The sequence below is a fragment of the Eptesicus fuscus genome, chromosome 14 (assembly GCF_027574615.1).
Source record: "Eptesicus fuscus isolate TK198812 chromosome 14, DD_ASM_mEF_20220401, whole genome shotgun sequence".
In the NCBI taxonomy this organism is placed as follows: domain Eukaryota; kingdom Metazoa; phylum Chordata; class Mammalia; order Chiroptera; family Vespertilionidae; genus Eptesicus; species Eptesicus fuscus.
Window position 1 is genome coordinate 63,267,199 of NC_072486.1, and position 18,828 is coordinate 63,286,026.

At 58.0% G+C, this 18,828-nt stretch overlaps 1 protein-coding gene across 1 annotated transcript; it reads left to right on the plus strand.

Annotated features, from left to right (window-relative positions):
* The first annotated feature begins 241 nt into the window (after positions 1–241).
* On the plus strand, positions 242–17,452 carry IMPDH1 (inosine monophosphate dehydrogenase 1). The gene is made up of 15 exons (XM_054726430.1): positions 242–471; positions 4,707–4,805; positions 7,293–7,341; positions 9,776–9,877; positions 10,024–10,098; positions 10,370–10,576; positions 10,711–10,798; positions 11,623–11,822; positions 12,442–12,532; positions 12,761–12,856; positions 14,437–14,580; positions 14,693–14,837; positions 15,122–15,265; positions 15,423–15,506; positions 16,687–17,452. The coding sequence occupies exons 1-15, from the start codon at positions 314–316 to the stop codon at positions 16,706–16,708; spliced, it is 1,704 nt and encodes a 567-aa protein (XP_054582405.1). The 5' UTR covers positions 242–313; the 3' UTR covers positions 16,709–17,452.
* The last annotated feature ends 1,376 nt before the right edge of the window (positions 17,453–18,828 follow it).

The window sequence follows — 18,828 nt, forward strand, 5'->3', positions numbered from 1 at the left end:
ACCTGGAAGGCCCGTAAGGCAGGCAAGGGGCAAGGGTCGCTCGCTGAATCCGGAGGGTAGAGACTAGCTGCGTCTGGGCGGCAGCGTGGAGGGGCTGGGAGGAGCGCTGCGCCAGGGCGGAGTCCAGAGGACTCTGGACCTTTCCCCGACCCCCTCCCGCCAGCCCCGAGCTGCCCCGCCCCCGGCACGCAAGCCCCGCCCCGGAGGCCCGGCTCGGTCCCAGGGATGCGGCTGGCTGCGCTCACTCCCCAGCTGGGGCCCGGGGAGCCGCCGGACGGAGAGGCTCCCGCCCGCCCCGAACCGTAGCCTCCGGATGGAGGGGCCGCTCACTGTGCCACCCGGGTTGGGGCCGCTGCAGGGAGGCGGAGCCGCCGCTGTTCCGGAGCTGGGAACCCGGCAACACCCGGGACACGAGACGGCGGCGCAGCGGTGCAGCGCCCGCCTGCTGCAGGCCGGCTGCGAGCCCGAGAGGTGACGCCCAGGGCAGAGCGCGCGGGGCGCATCCGGGGCGGGCGCGGCGGCGGCTCGGGGTACCTGGCGGCGCTGTGGGGGAGGGCAGGGGCAGACCCCACCCTCCTGGCCCTCTTACCGCCTCTACCTCTAACTTCCTGAAAACGGGCTCAGACGCCGAGCACCCAGCTTCGGTTGGGGCAAGCAGGCGGGCACTGGGAAAAGGGTTCGGTGTTGCGTTGCACCGGGGTGTAAATCGAAAAGAAAAGAAAAGAAAAAAAAAAGCTCCCTAAAATCTTAGCCCTGGATCAGACCTCCGAATACACACCCGACGACACCTGGCCCAAGTGGCTTCAGGGGTCCAAACGGTGCTTGTTGAGAACCTATCCAACTTTGCTTACTCCTCCTCAGCTTGTTTCCGCTTAGCGTCTTCTCATTGGCAGGTGTAGGTGTCCAGATGGATGGCCTTCTCAGAGCCTGGTGAGGACACTGTCCCCTCCTCGCTCCTCACTGAGGTCTGATGAGGCTGCCAGTGCAGCTCACATCAGGATCGCTCCTAAGATTCAGGACCCGCTCCTGCCCTTAGTCTGCTGGGGTCTGGAAGGGTCATTGGAGGAAGAGTGGGAGTGTTGAGCTGGGCCCCAGGGGACTGGCTGAAAAGGAGACAGTAGCTAATCTCTGGATTGTATCACAGCTTGAAATGCAGTCCCACTGTCCTTCCGGTCCAGAGGATTTGGACTTCTTTCTCTGCCCCATCTGTTGGTGCTCAGCAGCTTGGGGGGAGGTGACCGGGAAGCGGGAGGGGGGTGTGTGTGTGAGGGGGGCGGGCAAGTCTGGGGGAATTAGCCCTGCAGCTCTATCCAGGGCCTGGCTGATTAAGTAAGAACTTCTAACCGCTTAGGGGTGCTGGGTAAAGCCTGGCCCCTCCTGCCCCATAGGCTGCCTCTCGAGGTTTGGGCAACCCCATCCTTCCTCCTATCCTAGAAATCTAACTACTGGGGCTCAGGGTCTGGGGTGATACAGAGAGGCCAAGGATGTGAGGGAGTGGGCTGGAGCGCCTAGGGCTTGATGGAGGCTGTGACTTTGACTAGAGCAGGTATTGAAAAGTATATCAGAGCTCAGACCAGGCCCACCTGGGAGCATCTCTTCTCTGCACCTAGGGCAGTGATGGGCAACCTTTTGAGCTTGGTGTGTCAAACTTCGCCAAAAAACTGAGCATAACTCGGGTAGTGTGTCACTTTGAGGAAAAAAACATTATTTCGCAAATGTTTCATCCTCGGCATGCGGCCGCCTCAGCGGCCGCGTGTCAGCAGAAATGGCTACTCGTGTCAGTGCTGACACGCGTGTCATAGGTTTGCCATCACTGACCTAGGGCCATCCCCACCCCACCCCGGGCTCCAAAGAGCCTGTGTAAAACCGGAGCCCCAGGCAGGTGGTGTAATGAGATTCAAAACCTGCTGGCCAGACCTCCATCTGCTGCCACTGGCTGAGAGCTGTGGGAAGAGGACGAGAAGCCCTGGGTTTGAGGTCAGAGTGATGGCTCTCTGGCTTGTTTTTGGGCTAGCCATGTCTCCTGTCCCAGCTTAACAATGCCAGTGTTGTTATCGCCCCCACCCCCCGCAACTCACCCTAAAAATGTTTTGAAATCTTGCCCATTCAAACAGCCCAGGCCAGATAAAGACCTCAGGGCTGCCTGCATGGACCTTGGTGCCCAGCTAGGACACCAGTGCCTCCCCCCACCCTGAGGAAAGGACTGGAAGGGGCTCAGGCCCGCTCTGCGGCCCTGCTGCCTTCACAGCTGCTTGGTGGGGAGCCTCCGGGGACCAGCAGCCCTTCCTTGGCTGAGGAGGCCCTCTGGTTGCCTGGTGTCTCCTCCCCGTGGAGGAAGCAGCTAGGGGAGATCAGGAAGCGGGAGGAGGGAGGGGGGAGGTGGATTAACAGTCTCTGGAAAAGGACAGCCTAACCCAGGGCTGAGCCCAGCAGCTTAGAGTAATGAGGAGCCCTGACACAGGTCAAAGCAGGAGGGGGTGTGGGGCGACAGGAGGAGGGGAGGAGGGCTGTGAGGTCTGTTGTCACCAGGAAAGGGACCCTCCTCACAACTCAGTCTAGCAGCCTCCTCCCCTGGGTCCGAGCTGTAGATTGGGGCACATGTCACTAGAGATGGCAGAGCCCAGCTGCTATCCTGGACTCCAGCCTGGTGGAACCCTAAACACAGTACCCTAGCCATTTCTGACCCACGCTGTAGGGGATAGTGACCCAGAGCAGGTTCCCTAGAAACCCGGAGAGATCCCATGGACAGCCTGTGCTCTCGGCCTGCATTGCCATGACCCAGGCTGCCATTACTCCGAATGGCCAGGGTGCTTTCTTTGCCTGGTCTCACTACTCTGCTTCCAGGTGACCAGTCACAGGTCCTAGTGCTGGTCCCCTCAGGGTAACCCCCTTCCCCACAAGGCACATGTCTTCTAGATGAGTTTATAAGAGCTGAGAAATCAGGAGTGCTCCCAGGGCGTCCATGGCAAGCCTCAGCAGAGAACCCCAGCAGGCGGGCTTTCTTCCTGCCAATGCCAGAGGACCTTCAGAGGCCCCCAACAGGAACTCTCCTTGGGGCTCCACTGGGGGGGGAGGGTCTGTGATGTTCCAGTCCTTCACAGGAAGAGGAAGGAGGACGCTGCGGAAATCTGTGAACTCCTCCAGCACTCCCAGCCTCGTCGCCCTAGCTCTGTGGGAGGCCTCCCCTCGCCTCTGCACGCAGATGGAACAGTCTGTTTTCCTGGTAGGGCCCCGGGTGGCATCACTGGGGGACTCCCCTGGGCCTGGCTGCCACCACACTGCGGAGAGGTAAACAAACCCAGACTCCCAGAGTTGGGGAGGAATGAGGAGAGCACTACAGACAGCCACCTTGCCAGGGAGAGAGAGGACTGTGTCCCTGCCCAGCCTTTCTCTCACCTCACCAAGAAGTGAGCTGTGGGGACCACAGGAGGAGAAGGGAGGAGCCGGGCAGTTTGGGTGGGGGACTCTGCTCTCTAGCTTTGCTCAGGAAGTAGCATTAGCAATTGTGGTTGCCTAATAGGGTTAGGTCTTCCCCCTGCCACACCATCTCCCCCCCATGTGAATAAGTTTGCTCCCGAATCTTTCTGCCCCTAAGTAGGAATCTGGATCTTACTGGACCCATAGGACCTCCACACTTCTGCTTTGGCTAATTCTCAAAACTTCTCTAGCCTTTGTCCCAATTTGTATGCATCCTTACCTGCCTAAGCCAGGCCCGTGATCTTCTCCCTTCTTCCCACCACACTGTCCTCCCAAATGAAAAGGAACTTCTCCCTCTGGTATCCTTACCCCTTTCTGAGCTGGGGACAGGGATGTCAGACTGACGCTTTGGACAGGAGTCAGAGGCAGTACCCCCCCCCCCCACCTCTTTGCTTTCTGAACTGTAGGTTTTGCATCTGTCAAGTGGGGATACCTCATAATTGGCAATTTAATAGATTGTAGAGTGAAGGTGCTCACTTATGAAAAATGCCATGTCAACTGCAGAGGGCCTCAAGGCCTCCCAAAGATCACGGAGTGTCACTGTTAAGAATGCCCTCCCTCTAGGAGTGATGATGATGGTGTCGGGATTGGGGAAGGTGGGGCGGGCTACACATTTGAGGGGAGGTACAACCTCAAACTCCTGTGTGTTGGGGAGCTGTTGGCCCAGACAGGACCCCGGACTCCTGGTCACAGTTTGGGCCTTAGTCTTGGGAAATCCAAACCGTGTTAGAGGTACCTGGGGGTGCGGAGTAGGGCGAGGGGAGACCCATGACGGTGGAGGCCGGGTGAACTGGGGTGGGCCAGGCAGCGAGCGAGCCTGGGGGCGCGCTGTAGGGGGCCTAGGAGGCGGGGCCAGGCGCGGCGGAGGGGGCGTGTCCGGGTTTGGCTCGTGGCTGGGGCGCCCTCCCCCCCCCCCCCCCGCCCCTTCCCGATTCGCATCCGCTACCCCAGCCCAGGTCGTTTGTGAGTGTGCGCGCGCGCTGGGCTGGGCTCCGCGGGGCCCTTTGTGCGGTAGAGCGGCGCGGGGCGGAGGCGGCGGACTCCCGGGGGAGGGGCGGGAGGAGAGGGCGGCGCCCAGGGCCAGCCCGGCTGCCGCAGCCCCCGCCCCCGGCCGCCCGGCCCGCGGTAGCGGCTTGGCCTCGGCGTCAGCAGCAGCAGCAGCAGCAGCGGGAGCCGCGGCGGGGCGGCCCGCGCGGGTGTTTATGTCGGGCCGCGGTGTTCCCCAGCAGCATGGCGGATTACCTGATCAGCGGCGGCACCGGCTACGTGCCCGAGGATGGGCTCACCGCGCAGCAGCTCTTCGCCAACGCCGACGGCCTCACCTACAAGTAAGCGCGGGGGGGGGGGCCTCGGCCCCACCTGAGTGCGGGAACGAACGAACGCGCCGCGATCCCCGGGCTCGGGCCCTGCACGTGCGCTGCCCCTGCGGTGGCTGCCGCGTTCCCGGCGGCTCGGAGCGACTCGGGCGTGGAGGGGGGCGGGGGGGGGGGGGCTGAGTAAGGGAAGGAAGGCGGCCAGTGCCGAGTGGAGACGGACGTGGCACCGCGACATCGCCGCCCTAGGTGCCATGCCCCGTTTCTGGGTGGATCCGGGTCCGGCCTTGCCCCTCCCCATCTCATGGGCATATTGGCTGCTCGGAGGGGGCCTCGGGGGGTGTGGGGACAGGAGATGTAGGAGTTATGGAGACTTTCCCCAGACCTTGGTGCAGGACAGCCTCTCACTCACGCGGAAGGCGGAGAGGGCCTGCAGCCCAAGGGAGACAGCTGCTTGGGTGTTGCCCCCAGGAGAGGCCCAGCTGGACAGTTGGGGTGTCTCCCTTTTCCCATCGTCCAGTCCTCTTTACACGGTGCCTCTGTCGGCCCACAGGTGAGCACTGGTGCCCCCCTGGGAATGAGTAGTCTGTGACTGCCACCCCCAAGGCCACCCCACATGGGATTTTGGAGGAGATCAAGACCTTTCTCTCTGCCGCTGGCTTTAGTTTGCTGTTCGGTGGGCCCTGGGCCAGTTGTCCTGCGGGCTGCAGGCCTGGCACTAGCTCTCCTTCTGGCTGCAGGGCTGTGTCCATGCCAGGAAGGAGCATCAGAAGCTTGGGGCTGAGGCGGAGTGGGGATGCTGCTGGCCAGCCAAGAGCACCCCTGCCCAGTCTCCTGCCAGTCCCTGCCCTTGCCTGTAAGCGCTTCTGCTGGGCAGGCAGTTTCCCTGGACACCAGGTGTCTCCTGCCTGCCCGTAGCTGGGATGTGGGCCAGGTGAGGGGTGCATATATACCTAGGACGTGTCAAGGGGCCCTGACTCTTGCGTTTCTTCTCCAGCCTGAAAGTGAGCCACAGAGCCTCTTCGCTATTCAGCAAGAAGGGCTGCCATGGCTCAGAGGCAGTTAAGATTCTCTTCCTTTGGCAGTCTTTTTAATTAAAAAAAAAAATTATTCATTTCAGAGAGGAAGGGAAAGGGAGAGCAATAGAAACATCAATGATGAGAGAATCTCATTGAAGAGCTGCCTCCTGCACACCCCCTACTGGGGATAGAGCCGGCAACCCAGGCATGTGCCCTTGACAGGAATTGAACCCAGGACCCTTCACACCTCAGGCCGACACTCTATCCACTGAGCCAACCCGGCTAGGGCTCTTTGGCAGTCTTTGATGAGGGGGGGAGAGAGTATCCCTTTGATATATTTTTCACTAGAGTCTGCCAAGGACACTCCCTAGGGATTTTGCTCTGTGTTGCTCTTGGCCTTGGGCAGGTTAAAGACCCCACCCCTCCCATTCACCCTGTTGCTTTTCCTTCCTGTGCTCAGGTGCCAGCTGCTTTCCTTAGTCAAGTTGGGAGTGTTCCTGAAGTGTGGGGGGACTGAGCCATCGGGGCCCCTGGGCTGCGTACTGTGCTTTGCCATACTTGTGCAGGCCTGTACCCCCTTCTGGGGTTTGCTGCGACCATGGCCCACTCTAGTGTTTTACAGCTGCCACGCTTTGGCTGGGGCCCCAGGGTTCTGGTCCTAACCGGAAGGCCCCTCCTCCCCTCTCCCATCGCAGGCCACGCCTGTGGGTTGCTCCAGTCAGAAGATGCACTGCTCGTGCTCAACCCCCTGGGGTCCCTCGAGCTGTTCTGAAACCTGTGTGACTGAGCAGCCCCGACACTTGGCTGTGTGCAGCCTGTCCTGTGCTGTGTGGTGTTCATGTCGTGCTGCACTTCTAAATTGTTCTCAGGCCCAGCCGGTGTGGCTCAATGGTTGAGCGTCGACCTATGAACCAGGAGGTCACGGTTCAATTCCCGGTCAGGGCACATGCAGGCTTGATCCCCAGTGTGGGGCATACAGGAGGCAGCTGACCAATGAGTCTCTCTCATCATTGATGTTTCTATCTCTCTGTCTCCCTCTCCCTTCTTCTCTGAAATAAATAAAAATCTATTTAAAATAACTAAATAAATTGTTCTCAGATTCATGCCCTGTGGTCTCCCTCTGTTAAGATTGAGACGCTTTCAAGAGCAGGCCGTGTTATCTGCCTTGTGTGGCATTATGGGAACTTTTATGTTCCTTGGTGAACTCTGAACCCTGGAGGCAACAGACATCTTGAGCAACTGCCTTGGTGGTACCCCAGGTCCATAGACCTTCCACTGCCTTTGTTTGTAGCTCTCGAAGCTGAAATCAGCAAGATCCGAGTGGGGGGCACAAGAGTGGTTCAGCCCTGAAGGGACACAGGGACCAGAGGGCTCCAGTCTCTGCCCCTCTCCCTACCCCATGCTGCTTCCCCTGGCATGGCAGGCCCTGCCCCTTTTAAGTACCCCTTCTCATCCAGTAACACTCACTTTTCTCTCCTCATAGCGACTTCCTGATTCTCCCGGGATTCATAGACTTCATAGCTGATGAGGTGGTGAGTATCTCTTCTGCTGACCCCGGGGAGAGAGGCTGTGCATATGGTGGAAGAGGCTGATTTCTTGCTCAAGGGCAGGAATAGAAGAGACTTTTCTTGGGAATGTGGGGAGATAGCCTGTATTGCTGCCAGAGAAGCTGACACAGTGCAGTGGGTTGTGCTTAATGGGGCAGAGGCAGCTGCAGGGATTCAGCGGTATCCTGAGTGGTGGGCCTGGCCCAGAGCCAGAGGGCTCTCTGTCCCTGACAGAGCCTGCCACGAGGTTCACAAGGGAAGGGGGTGGGCGTGCATGTGGCTGCCTTTTTACTGCAAACTGGAAGGATTGGGTTTTGTCTGAAATGCTGAGTGGGGACATGATAGAAGCCGGTAAAATTATGCAGACTTTGAATGACATGGACAGACTTGTTCACAGATCCAGACATACAAGAATTGGCAAGAGGGTGTAAAGAAGTTAGATTTTTGACAAATACAAGGAAACACAGTGCCTTGCTTGCCTGAGGGGCTCAGCTGTAAGCCAAGTGAATGAGCAATATTCTTTACCTAATTAACATACGATGAACTCACAGACTCTAGGGGTGTAGTGCTGATAGAAGTAAGTCATTTCACGGAAAAGTTAGATTATTTGCTTGGCTGGCGTGGCTCAGTGGTTGAGCGTCGACCTATGAACCAAGAGGTCATGGTTTGATTCCTGGTCAAGGCACGTGCCCAGGTTGGGGGCTCAATCCCCAGTGTGGGGCGTGCTGGAGGCAGCCTGTCAATGGTTCTCTCCCATCATTGATATTTCTATCTCTCCTTTCCTCTCTGATGTCAATTTAAAAATTTTTTTTAAATTTTTTTAAATTTTTTATATTTTATTGATTTCTTACAGAGAGGAAGGGAGAGGGATAGAGAGCTAGAAACATCGATGAGAGAGAAACATCGACTAGCTGCCTCCTGCACACCCCCTACCGGGGATGTGCCCGCAACCATTGTACATGCCCTTGACCGGAATCGAACCTGGGACCTTTCAGTCCGCAGGCCGACGCTCTATCCACTGAGCCAAACCGGCTTCGGCTAAAAATATTTTTAAAAAGTTAGATTATTTTAAGATGAATTTATAGATACTAAAAAACATTCCTCTTGTCGCTGTTATCAGTGATATTTACTGAGGTCTGATTCTCATGAAAGGCCAGAGGGCCTACGTGTGCCTGGATCACTTGACCCTGGGGAAGTGTTGGCCGAGCTTGTGTAGCCAGTGCTGACCCAGACAGATTTTTAGGGGGAAATTGGAGCTATTCTGGATAGTTGCCTTATGACAGCAACAAGGGAGCCTTCATGGTTCAGCTGTTCAGTTTAACCAAGTTTACCAAGCACCCTGGCTTTGTGCCAGACCCTGGGTAGGATGCTAGGAAGAGGGGGACTGAAAAGATACCTCCCGCACATTAAGGGTCTCTGTCCTGTGGCCTCTGTCGGGAAGGCTGTGGCTCTTTGGTGGTGTGATGGGAGAGGAGAAGGAGGAGTTCTCTAGTCTATGGGTCCAGGGTTCTTAACCGGGGTCTATGGATGGACTTCGGGAGCCTGTGAATCTCCAAAAGCTATATACCGAAGTCTGTGTCTGAGTGTTTGGGATCTAGGATCCATAGCTGTTGGCCCATCCTCATGATCTGGCCCTACCTACCGTTCGTAGGCGGGTACCTCTCAGATCTCTTCCTGCAGCCCTGACCCTCCCTTGAGCTGCAGTCCCGCAGTCATCTACTTTCCTGGATGCCTTAAAGACGCCTTCCCCCTCCCAGTCTCCAGCACCCGCTGCCTGGACCTGCCAGCAGTCTCCTTGCCAGTCCCCTTGCCTCAGGATTTGTCACCTAGAATCCATTCTCCACATTGGAGCCTGGGTGACCTCTTTAAAATAAGTCAGATGGCGCCTCTCTTCTGCTTGTGACCCTGGCAGTGGCTTTTTGTCTCAGACTCTAATCTAAGCTGTCCCTGGCGTTCAAGGCTACACATCCTTGCCCCTGCCAGCCACCTGCCTCTCTCACTTCCCTCTCCTCCACTTGCCATTTTCTCCCTTAAGTGCATCTCAGGAAGACTTGGAATCAGAGGCTGGAACCATAGTCCCTCAGACTTCAACTGGCTGCTACTTGTCATCTCCTAAGAAAGAGGCTTTCCTGACCACCACACCCCTCTTCCCGGGGTCACTTTTCCCCTTGCTTTTCTTGGGGAAGGTTTGAATGACTCAGCCTTCATCCTGACTGAGACCATTGTGTGCATGTGTTTCGTGCTTGTCTTCTACTTCCAAGTGGAGTTTAAACCACGGGAGAGAAAGCAGGGGCCTCGTCTGCCTTGTTCACTGCTATCTTCCCAGGCCCTTCCTGGTGCTGGGTACACGTAGGAGCTCTGTGACTGTTTGCTGAGTGAATGACAACACCCTTCACATGGACTGTGCCTTCATCCTCAGGACCTGACTTCAGCTCTGACTCGGAAGATCACGCTGAAGACGCCACTCATCTCCTCCCCCATGGACACTGTGACAGAGGCTGACATGGCCATCGCTATGGCTGTGAGTTGGGCACCTGGGTTGGGAGTCCAGGGTGGAGGGGACGGAATAGGGTGGGCTGGCATCAGGAGGAATTGGAATCAGAGGTGGGGTTTTCAGAGTGAGGAGGGTGGGCCCTGGGCTCTGACCGCGCTTCCCTCCCACCCCAGCTGATGGGCGGTATTGGTTTCATTCACCACAACTGCACGCCAGAGTTCCAGGCCAATGAGGTGCGGAAGGTGAAGGCAAGTACCAGGCCTCTCCCCGGAATGAAAATGCCACCGGGCGGCCCCCAACTCCCTTGCCAGCCCCAAGGCTGGTGCATCCCCTAGTTGATTGCTGTGGGGTCTTGTCTGCCCTTCTCCACAATGGGGGCACAGGGCCCAGCCCTCATTTCCCAGTGGCCCCTCACCCCACTCAGGGCCCTGGCCAGGACACCCTCTCCCCACCTTGACCAGGCTGGACACCACCTCAGGCTTTCTTCCAGCCTTTCCTTCCCCCCGTTTCTACCCACAGAAATTTGAACAGGGCTTTATCACGGACCCTGTGGTGCTGAACCCCTCGCACACCGTGGGCGACGTGCTGGAGGCCAAGATTCGGCATGGCTTCTCTGGCATCCCCATCACGGAGACAGGCACCATGGGTAGCAAGCTGGTGGGCATTGTCACCTCCCGAGACATCGACTTCCTCGCAGAGAAGGACCACACCATCTTCCTCAGTGAGGTACCTGTAGGGCAGGGACCGCGTGGCTGGGGCAGAGAGAGGGCCCCAAGGTGTCTGTGACAGGGACCAGAGGGAGGTCTGGCTCCCTTCTCTCTCACCTGCCAACCTGCAGGCAAATGTTCCTGGCCCCACAGGTGATGACACCGCGGAATGAGCTGGTGGTGGCTCCAGCAGGTGTGACATTGAAAGAGGCAAATGAGATCCTGCAGCGCAGCAAGAAAGGTACCAGGGAGTAGGCAGAACACTCAAGACCCACCCCCAGCCTGGCGTCCTGCACCCCAGCTCCCCGTGTTCCTTCACAGCCCTGCAGGTGGTCCCAGCAAGCAGACTGGGCCTTGGGGAAGGTTTGAACGACCCCAGGCTGGAGCTTGATTCCTGAGGTCCTTTTCTTGGCTTAGGAAAGCCTGCCCCTTGTTCAGCATCTTCACAGTTTCCCCAAAAAAGTAGTCCTGAGGAACGTTCATCATGAAGAAAGGGCTCTGTGGTCTTATAAAGTCTGAACAATGTTCTTTTCTATATTCCCTATCAATGCATAACAGATTGTACATTAGCTTATGAAAGGCTCTGAGAAGTCCTGAAATTAGATTTTTTTGACATTGGAATGGTTGACATAATATTCATTAGGTCCCTATGGGAGACACTGGGACATGCTTCCCTGGCCCACACTGGGTTGTTCTCTGGGGGTGGGATTGTACAAGGCACATGTTTCTCCTGCAGGACAGCATCACGTATGTGCCCTGGCTAGGAGTTTTTGACCACTGTGGCCTGTGGCCCAGCCGGTGAACGGCCGCCAGTGCTCAGGGGCTGCCCACCCCAGCCTGGCCAGGCCACAGGGCAGGAAGTGCTCCAGGAACCCACTTGGCTTCAAGATTTTTTCGCTTCCTGTTCCTTGGGAAGAGGTCCAGGTCCCTAGGAGGGCTTCCTGGGTGGTGCTGTCACCTAGTGGCTGGTTTGGGTATTTCAGTGGAACCTCTGGCGTGGTCCACCCCACTCCCAAGAGGACTCCCGAGGCGGCTCCTTCACCTCACCTCTGCATTCCTCCTCAGGGAAGCTGCCCATTGTCAATGATTGCGACGAGCTAGTGGCCATCATTGCCCGCACCGACCTGAAGAAGAACCGGGACTACCCTCTAGCCTCCAAGGATTCCCACAAGCAACTGCTGTGCGGGGCAGCTGTGGGCACCCGCGAGGACGACAAATACCGCTTGGACCTGCTCACCCAGGCGGGCGCCGATGTGATAGTGCTGGTACAGGCACGCCCCTGGGGGCAGCGGGGTTCAGTACAGTAGAGGCTTAGGGAGATCCAGGTTCGCCTCTGATTAAGCCTGGAGCCACAATTAGGAGGGTCAGTGGTACTCTGACGGCTGAGACCAACTGTGGGCCCCTCTGAGGGCCTCTGGGCGACCCACAAGTTGACCTGATGGTTATAGCTCACCTTCATGGGGAACCTCCCACTTGTCAGGCCCTGCTCTAAGACCTCTGTGTCTCATTCAGCCTTCCCAACAGCCCCCTGAGGTACAGTTACCACACCCCTTGTCAGATGAAGAGAGGGAGGCTGAGGAGGTTAAGTTCTTTCTTCATTTGGTGAGTGAGTTGTGGGAACAGGATAGGCCCCAGTCCATCAGTGCGTGTGAAAGGGCTTTGTCTGCCCTGAAACTATACATTAATGGTCTTAGCCTTTGGAGGGAAGCAGGCTCTTTTGAGAATCAGCTGAGAGCTGGCAAGTATTTTCCCAGAAAACAAACAACAAACACATTCTCACAGCATTTTTGTACAATTTTAGGAGTTTGTCCACTCAAGAGCCCCCTCTCCCAGGGGGGACCCTCAGCCATCATAGCCTAAGCTGTTCTCTTCCCCTCCTCTCAGGACTCATCCCAAGGGAACTCTGAGTATCAGATTGCCATGGTGCACTATATCAAGAAGAAGTACCCCCACCTCCAGCTGATTGGGGGGAATGGTGAGTGTAGAGCCCCCTATCACCCCCGGCCCTTGCCCCCTCACCATGTAATTTCCTGTCCTTCGGCATCCCAAGGTGATGGCGTATCTACATGGGAGCCTGGGGGCTGAGTGAATGGGCTTTGATCACTGTAGGTGGGGGTGGGGCTGACTGGGATCTCTGGGCAGGGTGGGGGCATCCCATCCTCATACTATTCCTCTTTCCCTGCCACTCCCCACCTTCCCCCAGTGGTGACAGCAGCTCAGGCCAAGAATCTGATTGATGCTGGTGTGGACGGGCTACGTGTGGGCATGGGCTGTGGCTCCATCTGCATCACCCAAGAAGGTGGGTATCAGTAGGAGAAGAGTGACTGCCACTTAGAGCACCCCACTGGCCCTCCATAGGCCGTGGGGCCGCACTCTTGTCCCATGGGTACATGCTGAGTGCTTGCTCTCCCAGGCTCCTTCCTGGAATGGTGGGTTCAGGGGTGACCCAGGCTCAGACTCTGCCTGTCTGGCTCAGTGACTTGTGGGGAGGCAGGTATTAAGATGAGGTTACTGAGAGTTTTAGGTGTGTGCCAGCCTGCTTCTCAGATTCTGGTCAAGGAGACCCAAGCTAGAGGCCCAAGGCTGGTGTGACTACTTCTCTAGCTGGTGCTTATGGGAAGCTGGCTCACAGTTTGGATTAGCTTCGTGGCGCGGCAGATACCTAAGACAGGGAGATGGCGTGTCCTTAAATGCCTAAGGATGTATACTTGATCACCGTGTGGTGCTAGCGAGGGACGGGGTTCCACTCAGCCACAAAGCCCTTTTGCAGGGTAGACCCCCAAACATGAAGAGGAGGAGAGCGGGACCCTGACCATGTGTCCCCGTGTGGTTGAGGGGTGTTCCCTGGAGGCTGGTGTCTGACTGGTGGGTCCTTGCTTGGCCTGAGGGGATGGACTGGCCCCTGTAGTGAGGGTCATTTCTCCAGAACACTGAGTGATCAGTTTGGGCTTTTCTGCTCAAAACATCTCCCTTTCTGGTCTTCAGAGCCTCTGCTTTTAAGTTTCTACCCTTCACTTTAGCTGACCACTGCGGTGAAACGTGGGCCTTCCATTCAGTCACTTAACAAATACTGAGTACCTATGTGCCAGGCATTGTTCTAAAACTTGGGATGCAATAGGGATGAAACAAAAGACCCCCTGGAGAAGGCCTCTCCCCTGCTTTTTTTTTAAAAATATATTTTATTGAATTTCCACAGAGAGGAAGAGATAGGGATAGAGAGCTAGAAACATCGATGAGAGAGAAACATCGATCAGCTGCCCCCCACACACCCCCCACCGGGGATGTGCCCGCAACCAAGGCACATGCCCTTGACCGGAATCGAACCTGGGACCCTTGAGTCCGCAGGCCGACGCTCTATCCACTGAGCCAAACCGGCTTCGGCTCTCCCCTGCTTTTATCAGGCCTTGCATCCATCCCCACATACGTGCTGGTTTCTTATCATTCCCATTTGCAACCTCACACTTAAGGACCTTGGACAATTAAACTTAAAACAAATGCAAGGCAATATCCCGAAGGAGGTCATGATTACCCTAGCAACAGGCTTTGCAAATGAAGCCTCGAAGGGGAACTTGTCTATGGAGAGAGCTGAGGCCGGGGGCCACCAGGCCTGAGTGCGCCAGTGTCGGGGGGTGCAATACTCTGAGGGCCAGTACTGACCCCTCTCCTATCAGAATGCCCCACAGTGCTGTCGTGGATGGGGTGGTCTGGGTCTTTGGAGTGACAATCACCCTAGTGTTATTTGCTGCCACCCACCTGTCCCTCAGAAACATCATCGAGGCCTGTCCCTTTTCCTGAGAGGAGGTGGGGCACGAGGAGAAAGGGTCCGGTCTCTGGCCCCTCTGTTGTGGTGACATCTCTGCCTTGCGTCCCCTCCCGCAGTGATGGCCTGTGGTCGGCCTCAGGGCACTGCCGTGTACAAGGTGGCTGAGTATGCCCGGCGCTTTGGGGTGCCAGTCATAGCTGATGGTGGCATCCAGACTGTGGGGCAGGTGGTCAAGGCCCTGGCCCTGGGAGCATCCACAGGTAAGGGGGTCTGCTGGGGATTGGGCAGGCCTGAGAGGGGCTGGGAGCTGGGCTGGGGCAATAGGAGGGTTATGGGCTGGAGGCACTGACCCTGCTCCTCCCCCCACCGCAGTGATGATGGGCTCCCTGCTGGCCGCCACCACCGAGGCCCCTGGCGAGTACTTCTTCTCCGATGGGGTGAGGCTCAAGAAGTACCGGGGCATGGGCTCCTTGGATGCCATGGAGAAGAGTAGCAGCAGCCAGAAACGATACTTCAGGTGCCCTGCCCCTGAACCCTGGTCCCAGGCAGATCAGCCCACAACCCTTCAAGGGTCCACACATGCCTTTGACTTCCCAGATAGCACCGAATCTCCATATTATATTCTGGAAACTGAGTCATAGGGCACAAGTAGCAGACCTCCTGACTCGGAATCCATGCTTTCTTATGTTTTAGCCCAGGGTGTGGCGGCTTTGGGGGTTCTTCTGTTGGTGCCCTTGAGAGATGGGGTGAGGTCCCCTGAGCCATGGGCTGTCTGGCTCAGTCTCCCTGCCCTCCATACAGCGAGGGGGATAAGGTGAAGATCCCACAGGGCGTATCAGGTTCCATCCAGGACAAAGGCTCCATTCAGAAGTTCGTGCCCTACCTCATAGCAGGGATCCAGCATGGCTGCCAGGATATTGGTGCCCGGAGCCTCTCTGTCCTGCGGTGAGTGCTGTGACTGGGGGCAGGGGGGGGGGCAGGTGGATGGCACCTGGGAGGCTCTTGGCTCCCCCACCCCTGCTCCTTTCTCTCCCTCCCTCTCCGTCTCCCCCTTCCCCCTCTTCCCTTGGTGCCCTGACCGGCTCCAACCACCTGCCTGCAGGTCCATGATGTACTCAGGAGAGCTCAAGTTTGAGAAGCGGACCATGTCGGCTCAGATCGAGGGTGGTGTCCACGGCCTGCACTCGTAAGTCTGGTGGCCTCCCTGCCCCAGCTGGCTGGCACCGGGTCGGGCAGGTGGGACCGTGGTTCAGAGGCTGAGCTGAGGTTTCAGGGACCCCATGGACCATCTCCACCAGGGATGGTTACTGCTGCAGGATGTCTCCATCACCCTCTCCTACAGCGCCCAACCCACCCTTAAGCCCTGTCCTTTAGCCCTTAGGCAGGCAGGCCCCTCCCCTCTCCTTGGGCAGCTCCTCCTCGGCTCCCATCCCTTGCTTCCTTAGAAGCTGGTGGCTGGTGGCTGGTGGCTGGTGGCAGGAGCTGGCAGTGTTGGGCTCTTGCTGGCGGCAGCCCCAGGCAGGCAGGTATAGGCTAGGGACAAGAGTCCTCTGGCGGGAGAAGGGCAGAGAGACAGCTGCCAGGGCCAGCGCTGGGGCGACCATGGGTGGGAGCAGTGCTAGTCAGCACAGTAGGAGCAGGCATGTGGCCCCGCCTGGTTGAGAGGGCCTGTCCCCCCAGGCATAGGCGGGCATCTAACCTATGTCTCTTTCTGCCCCATCCTCCCGTAGCTATACCTTTCTGCCGTGTAAGTAACTGCGCTGCCCGGGCAAGCGTAGAGTAGAGCAGGGGCACTTCGGGTGGGACCTGGGCTCGGGTGGGAGGGGGGCACTGCATTGGGGGTGGCACTGGGGTGTAATCATGGGACATGGACCCTAGGACTAACACCGTGGCGGGGACAGCCAGCAGGGGCCCCTCCTCCAGCAGAATCTGTAGTACAGTGCGATGTCCCTGACCACAGGCCCGAGGCTGTCTGTCTTGGACTGGACCCAGTGGCCACAAGGGGCCTAGGCCACTTGATGTGCAGGGGGGGGGTGGAGACGTGGGCAGCAGAGGTTCAGCTTGGTCAGAGCTTGCTCTGTAGGGATGGGCCATGCCTTCCTGACTCTCTACCCCAGCACTGAGGACGGTCTGCTCAGCTCTGACTGTGGCCTGAAGGAGCATGACTGTCTCTGGGCCTGGGAGGACAGAGGCACGGGGCCTGCTCTCCCCCCGCCCCCATGGCTGAGAGGCAGGAGCTTCTGCAGTTCACTGCCTCTCTTTCATCTGGGGGCTGCCTGGCACCCCCGGGCCTAGGCAGGGGCATGTGGCAAGGGAGCAGGGTCCACATGCCCACTTTCAGTTCCCCTCTTGCCTTGTCCCCACAGTTACGAGAAGCGGCTGTACTGAGGACGGTGGTGGAAGCAGTGGTGGAGGCCGAGGTGGCAGAGGGGGTACGCCCCGGGGTTCCCCTTTAGGCACAGCCTCCCTCCATAACTGAGTGGTCCACAGATTTGCACTATGGGGCCCAGCTCCTTTCAAGGAAGAGAGGAGGGGAGGCTCTGAGGGTCTGCGGGCCCTTGCTGGGCATCCCCTGCAGAGTCAGGACTGCTCCTGGGGCCCGGCTGCCCTAGGAGCCCCCCCACCGGGTTCCCCCTTCTTCAGCCCCCCCTTCCCCTGAGCCCACCAACCTGGGCTCTCAGGCCTTGCGCCTGCCTCAGGTTTTCTCACTGCAGTCTGCTCCGGCCTGGCTCCCTCCCCTGGGGCAGGTGGCCCCTCCTGGCTTCTCCTGTAGGGTACCTTCCTCCCCACCCCCCACCCCCACCCCAGAAATGGTGCTCTCCTGGCCCTGCCTCTGGCTCCTTCCTGGGCCACTGCCCTCTCAGCCATGGGGTACTTCTGGGCTCCTAACCTAGGCCAGAGGGAGGTCTCTGCCCCCTTCCCCTGGCCCTAGGCCACCTGCTCCTCAGGCCGCTCTCTCTTCCCCTGCCCTGGGGAGGAGGCAGCCCATCATTTTTGACTCACCACCATCCCCAGGTGGACCAGGCCTGCCCTCTCCTCTCAGCTGCAGTTGAAGGCTTTAACTTTGCACACTTTGCGTCACAGTTATGTTGTATATTAAATAACCTGAATAAATCAAGAGATTACAATGTCTCTGCTGTCCTGTCTTTGTCCCTTGTCCACTGAGCAGTTGACCCCCATCCTGCTGGTGAGCTGGAGCCCAGAGTCCCATCAGAGCCAGGCTCAGGGGGCAGGCCCAGCCTCCCCAGGAAGGTGCTGAGGGCGCTGAGGTACTCCGGCGGGGCAGGGGTGGGGGGTGGGGGGGGTGCGATACAGGTGGGCCATAGTGGGAGGTCTCCCAGACCTGCTGCCAGCTGGCCAGCAGCTTGTGCAGGCAGGCAGTATTACAGAGGGGGTCGTGGAGGCTGTAGAAAACTGGCATTGGGGGCCCCATCCGAGGCTGCCAGAAAGCACCCATCACAGCCTCGTAATGCCAAATGGTTCAGCCTGGCACAGGTGGAATTAGAACATGGCTCTGGCCCTGACCACCAGGCCTAGGGCCTTGGTCTCCTCAGCTGAGACACACCTGTGGGCACCAGGTAGAGGGGGCTAGCTCCCGCCGTTCATGTGCAGCTCATGACCCACCTCCCAGCCTCAGACCCCTTCTGGGGGGACAGCCCGGGCACATGGACGGCTGAACATCCCTGGCTGTCTTGGGACAGTCACATGGTCTCCCTCTGGCTCTGTTGTTACAGTTGGGCAGTGGTCACACCACTGTCCTCCCAAGACACAGACACCGTTCAGGACAGAAGCAAGGAAGGTGGCCTGGGATACTCTTGTGCTGGGAATGAGCAGGGGGTGCAGAGGGCCCTTGTTCGTCGTGAGGGTCCGGAAGCATTGCCATGGCTGTGTTGCAGGCGGCAGGAATGGCAGGAACGGCACCACGGGTTAGACCCGGAGGATCAGACCAGACCTGGCTCAGCAACCTCGGTACTTGAGTTCTGGCTAGGGAAGAATTCTGAGCCAAGCCTCAAACTAGAAGAGACCATTTATTTATAAAATCTAGAGGTAGGAGAAGTAATTCGTAGAAGAAACGGGCTGAGGGAACAAGTTCTAGAGCAAAGGCAGGGCCCTTGGAGCGTGGGAGTGAGGAAGGTAATGGGGATGCGCCTGGGAGGAGGGGAGAGGGATGACGTCGGCCATGGCACCGCTTGTCTGTGTTTGCTGCTTTTCTGGGTCTGGAGCTGAAATACCACCGAGGCCTCCATGGAGGAAAGGTCAGGAGATCCAATCCGCAAGACCAGCGGCGATATGCTGGGGGAGGAGAGGTCACCCTGGGGGTGAGGTCCCACCCTACAGTTGTCCTTTGCTAGGTCTTTCTGCCCTGGTGACCTTCTCTCCCTGGCCCATCATCCTTGCTCTGCTCATGTCTAACTGCCTACCACAGCTGCCTCCTGGCCACACTTGGCATGCCACGCCAGTACCTGCCCTCCCTCCGGCTCTTCCTGAAAGAGCCGCTTGGTCTGGGA

What these genes read in the sequence shown, in the direction of transcription:
- IMPDH1 (XM_054726430.1), top strand. Translation starts at nt 314, where the DNA reads ATGGAGGGGCCGCTCACTGTGCCACCCGGGTTGGGGCCGCTGCAGGGA. An exon ending in ATGAGGTGCGGAAGGTGAAG is followed by an intron (nt 10,099 to 10,369) that starts GCAAGTACCAGG and finishes TTCTACCCACAG; the next exon opens with AAATTTGAACAGGGCTTTAT. An exon ending in CATCTGCATCACCCAAGAAG is followed by an intron (nt 12,857 to 14,436) that starts GTGGGTATCAGT and finishes CCCCTCCCGCAG; the next exon opens with TGATGGCCTGTGGTCGGCCT.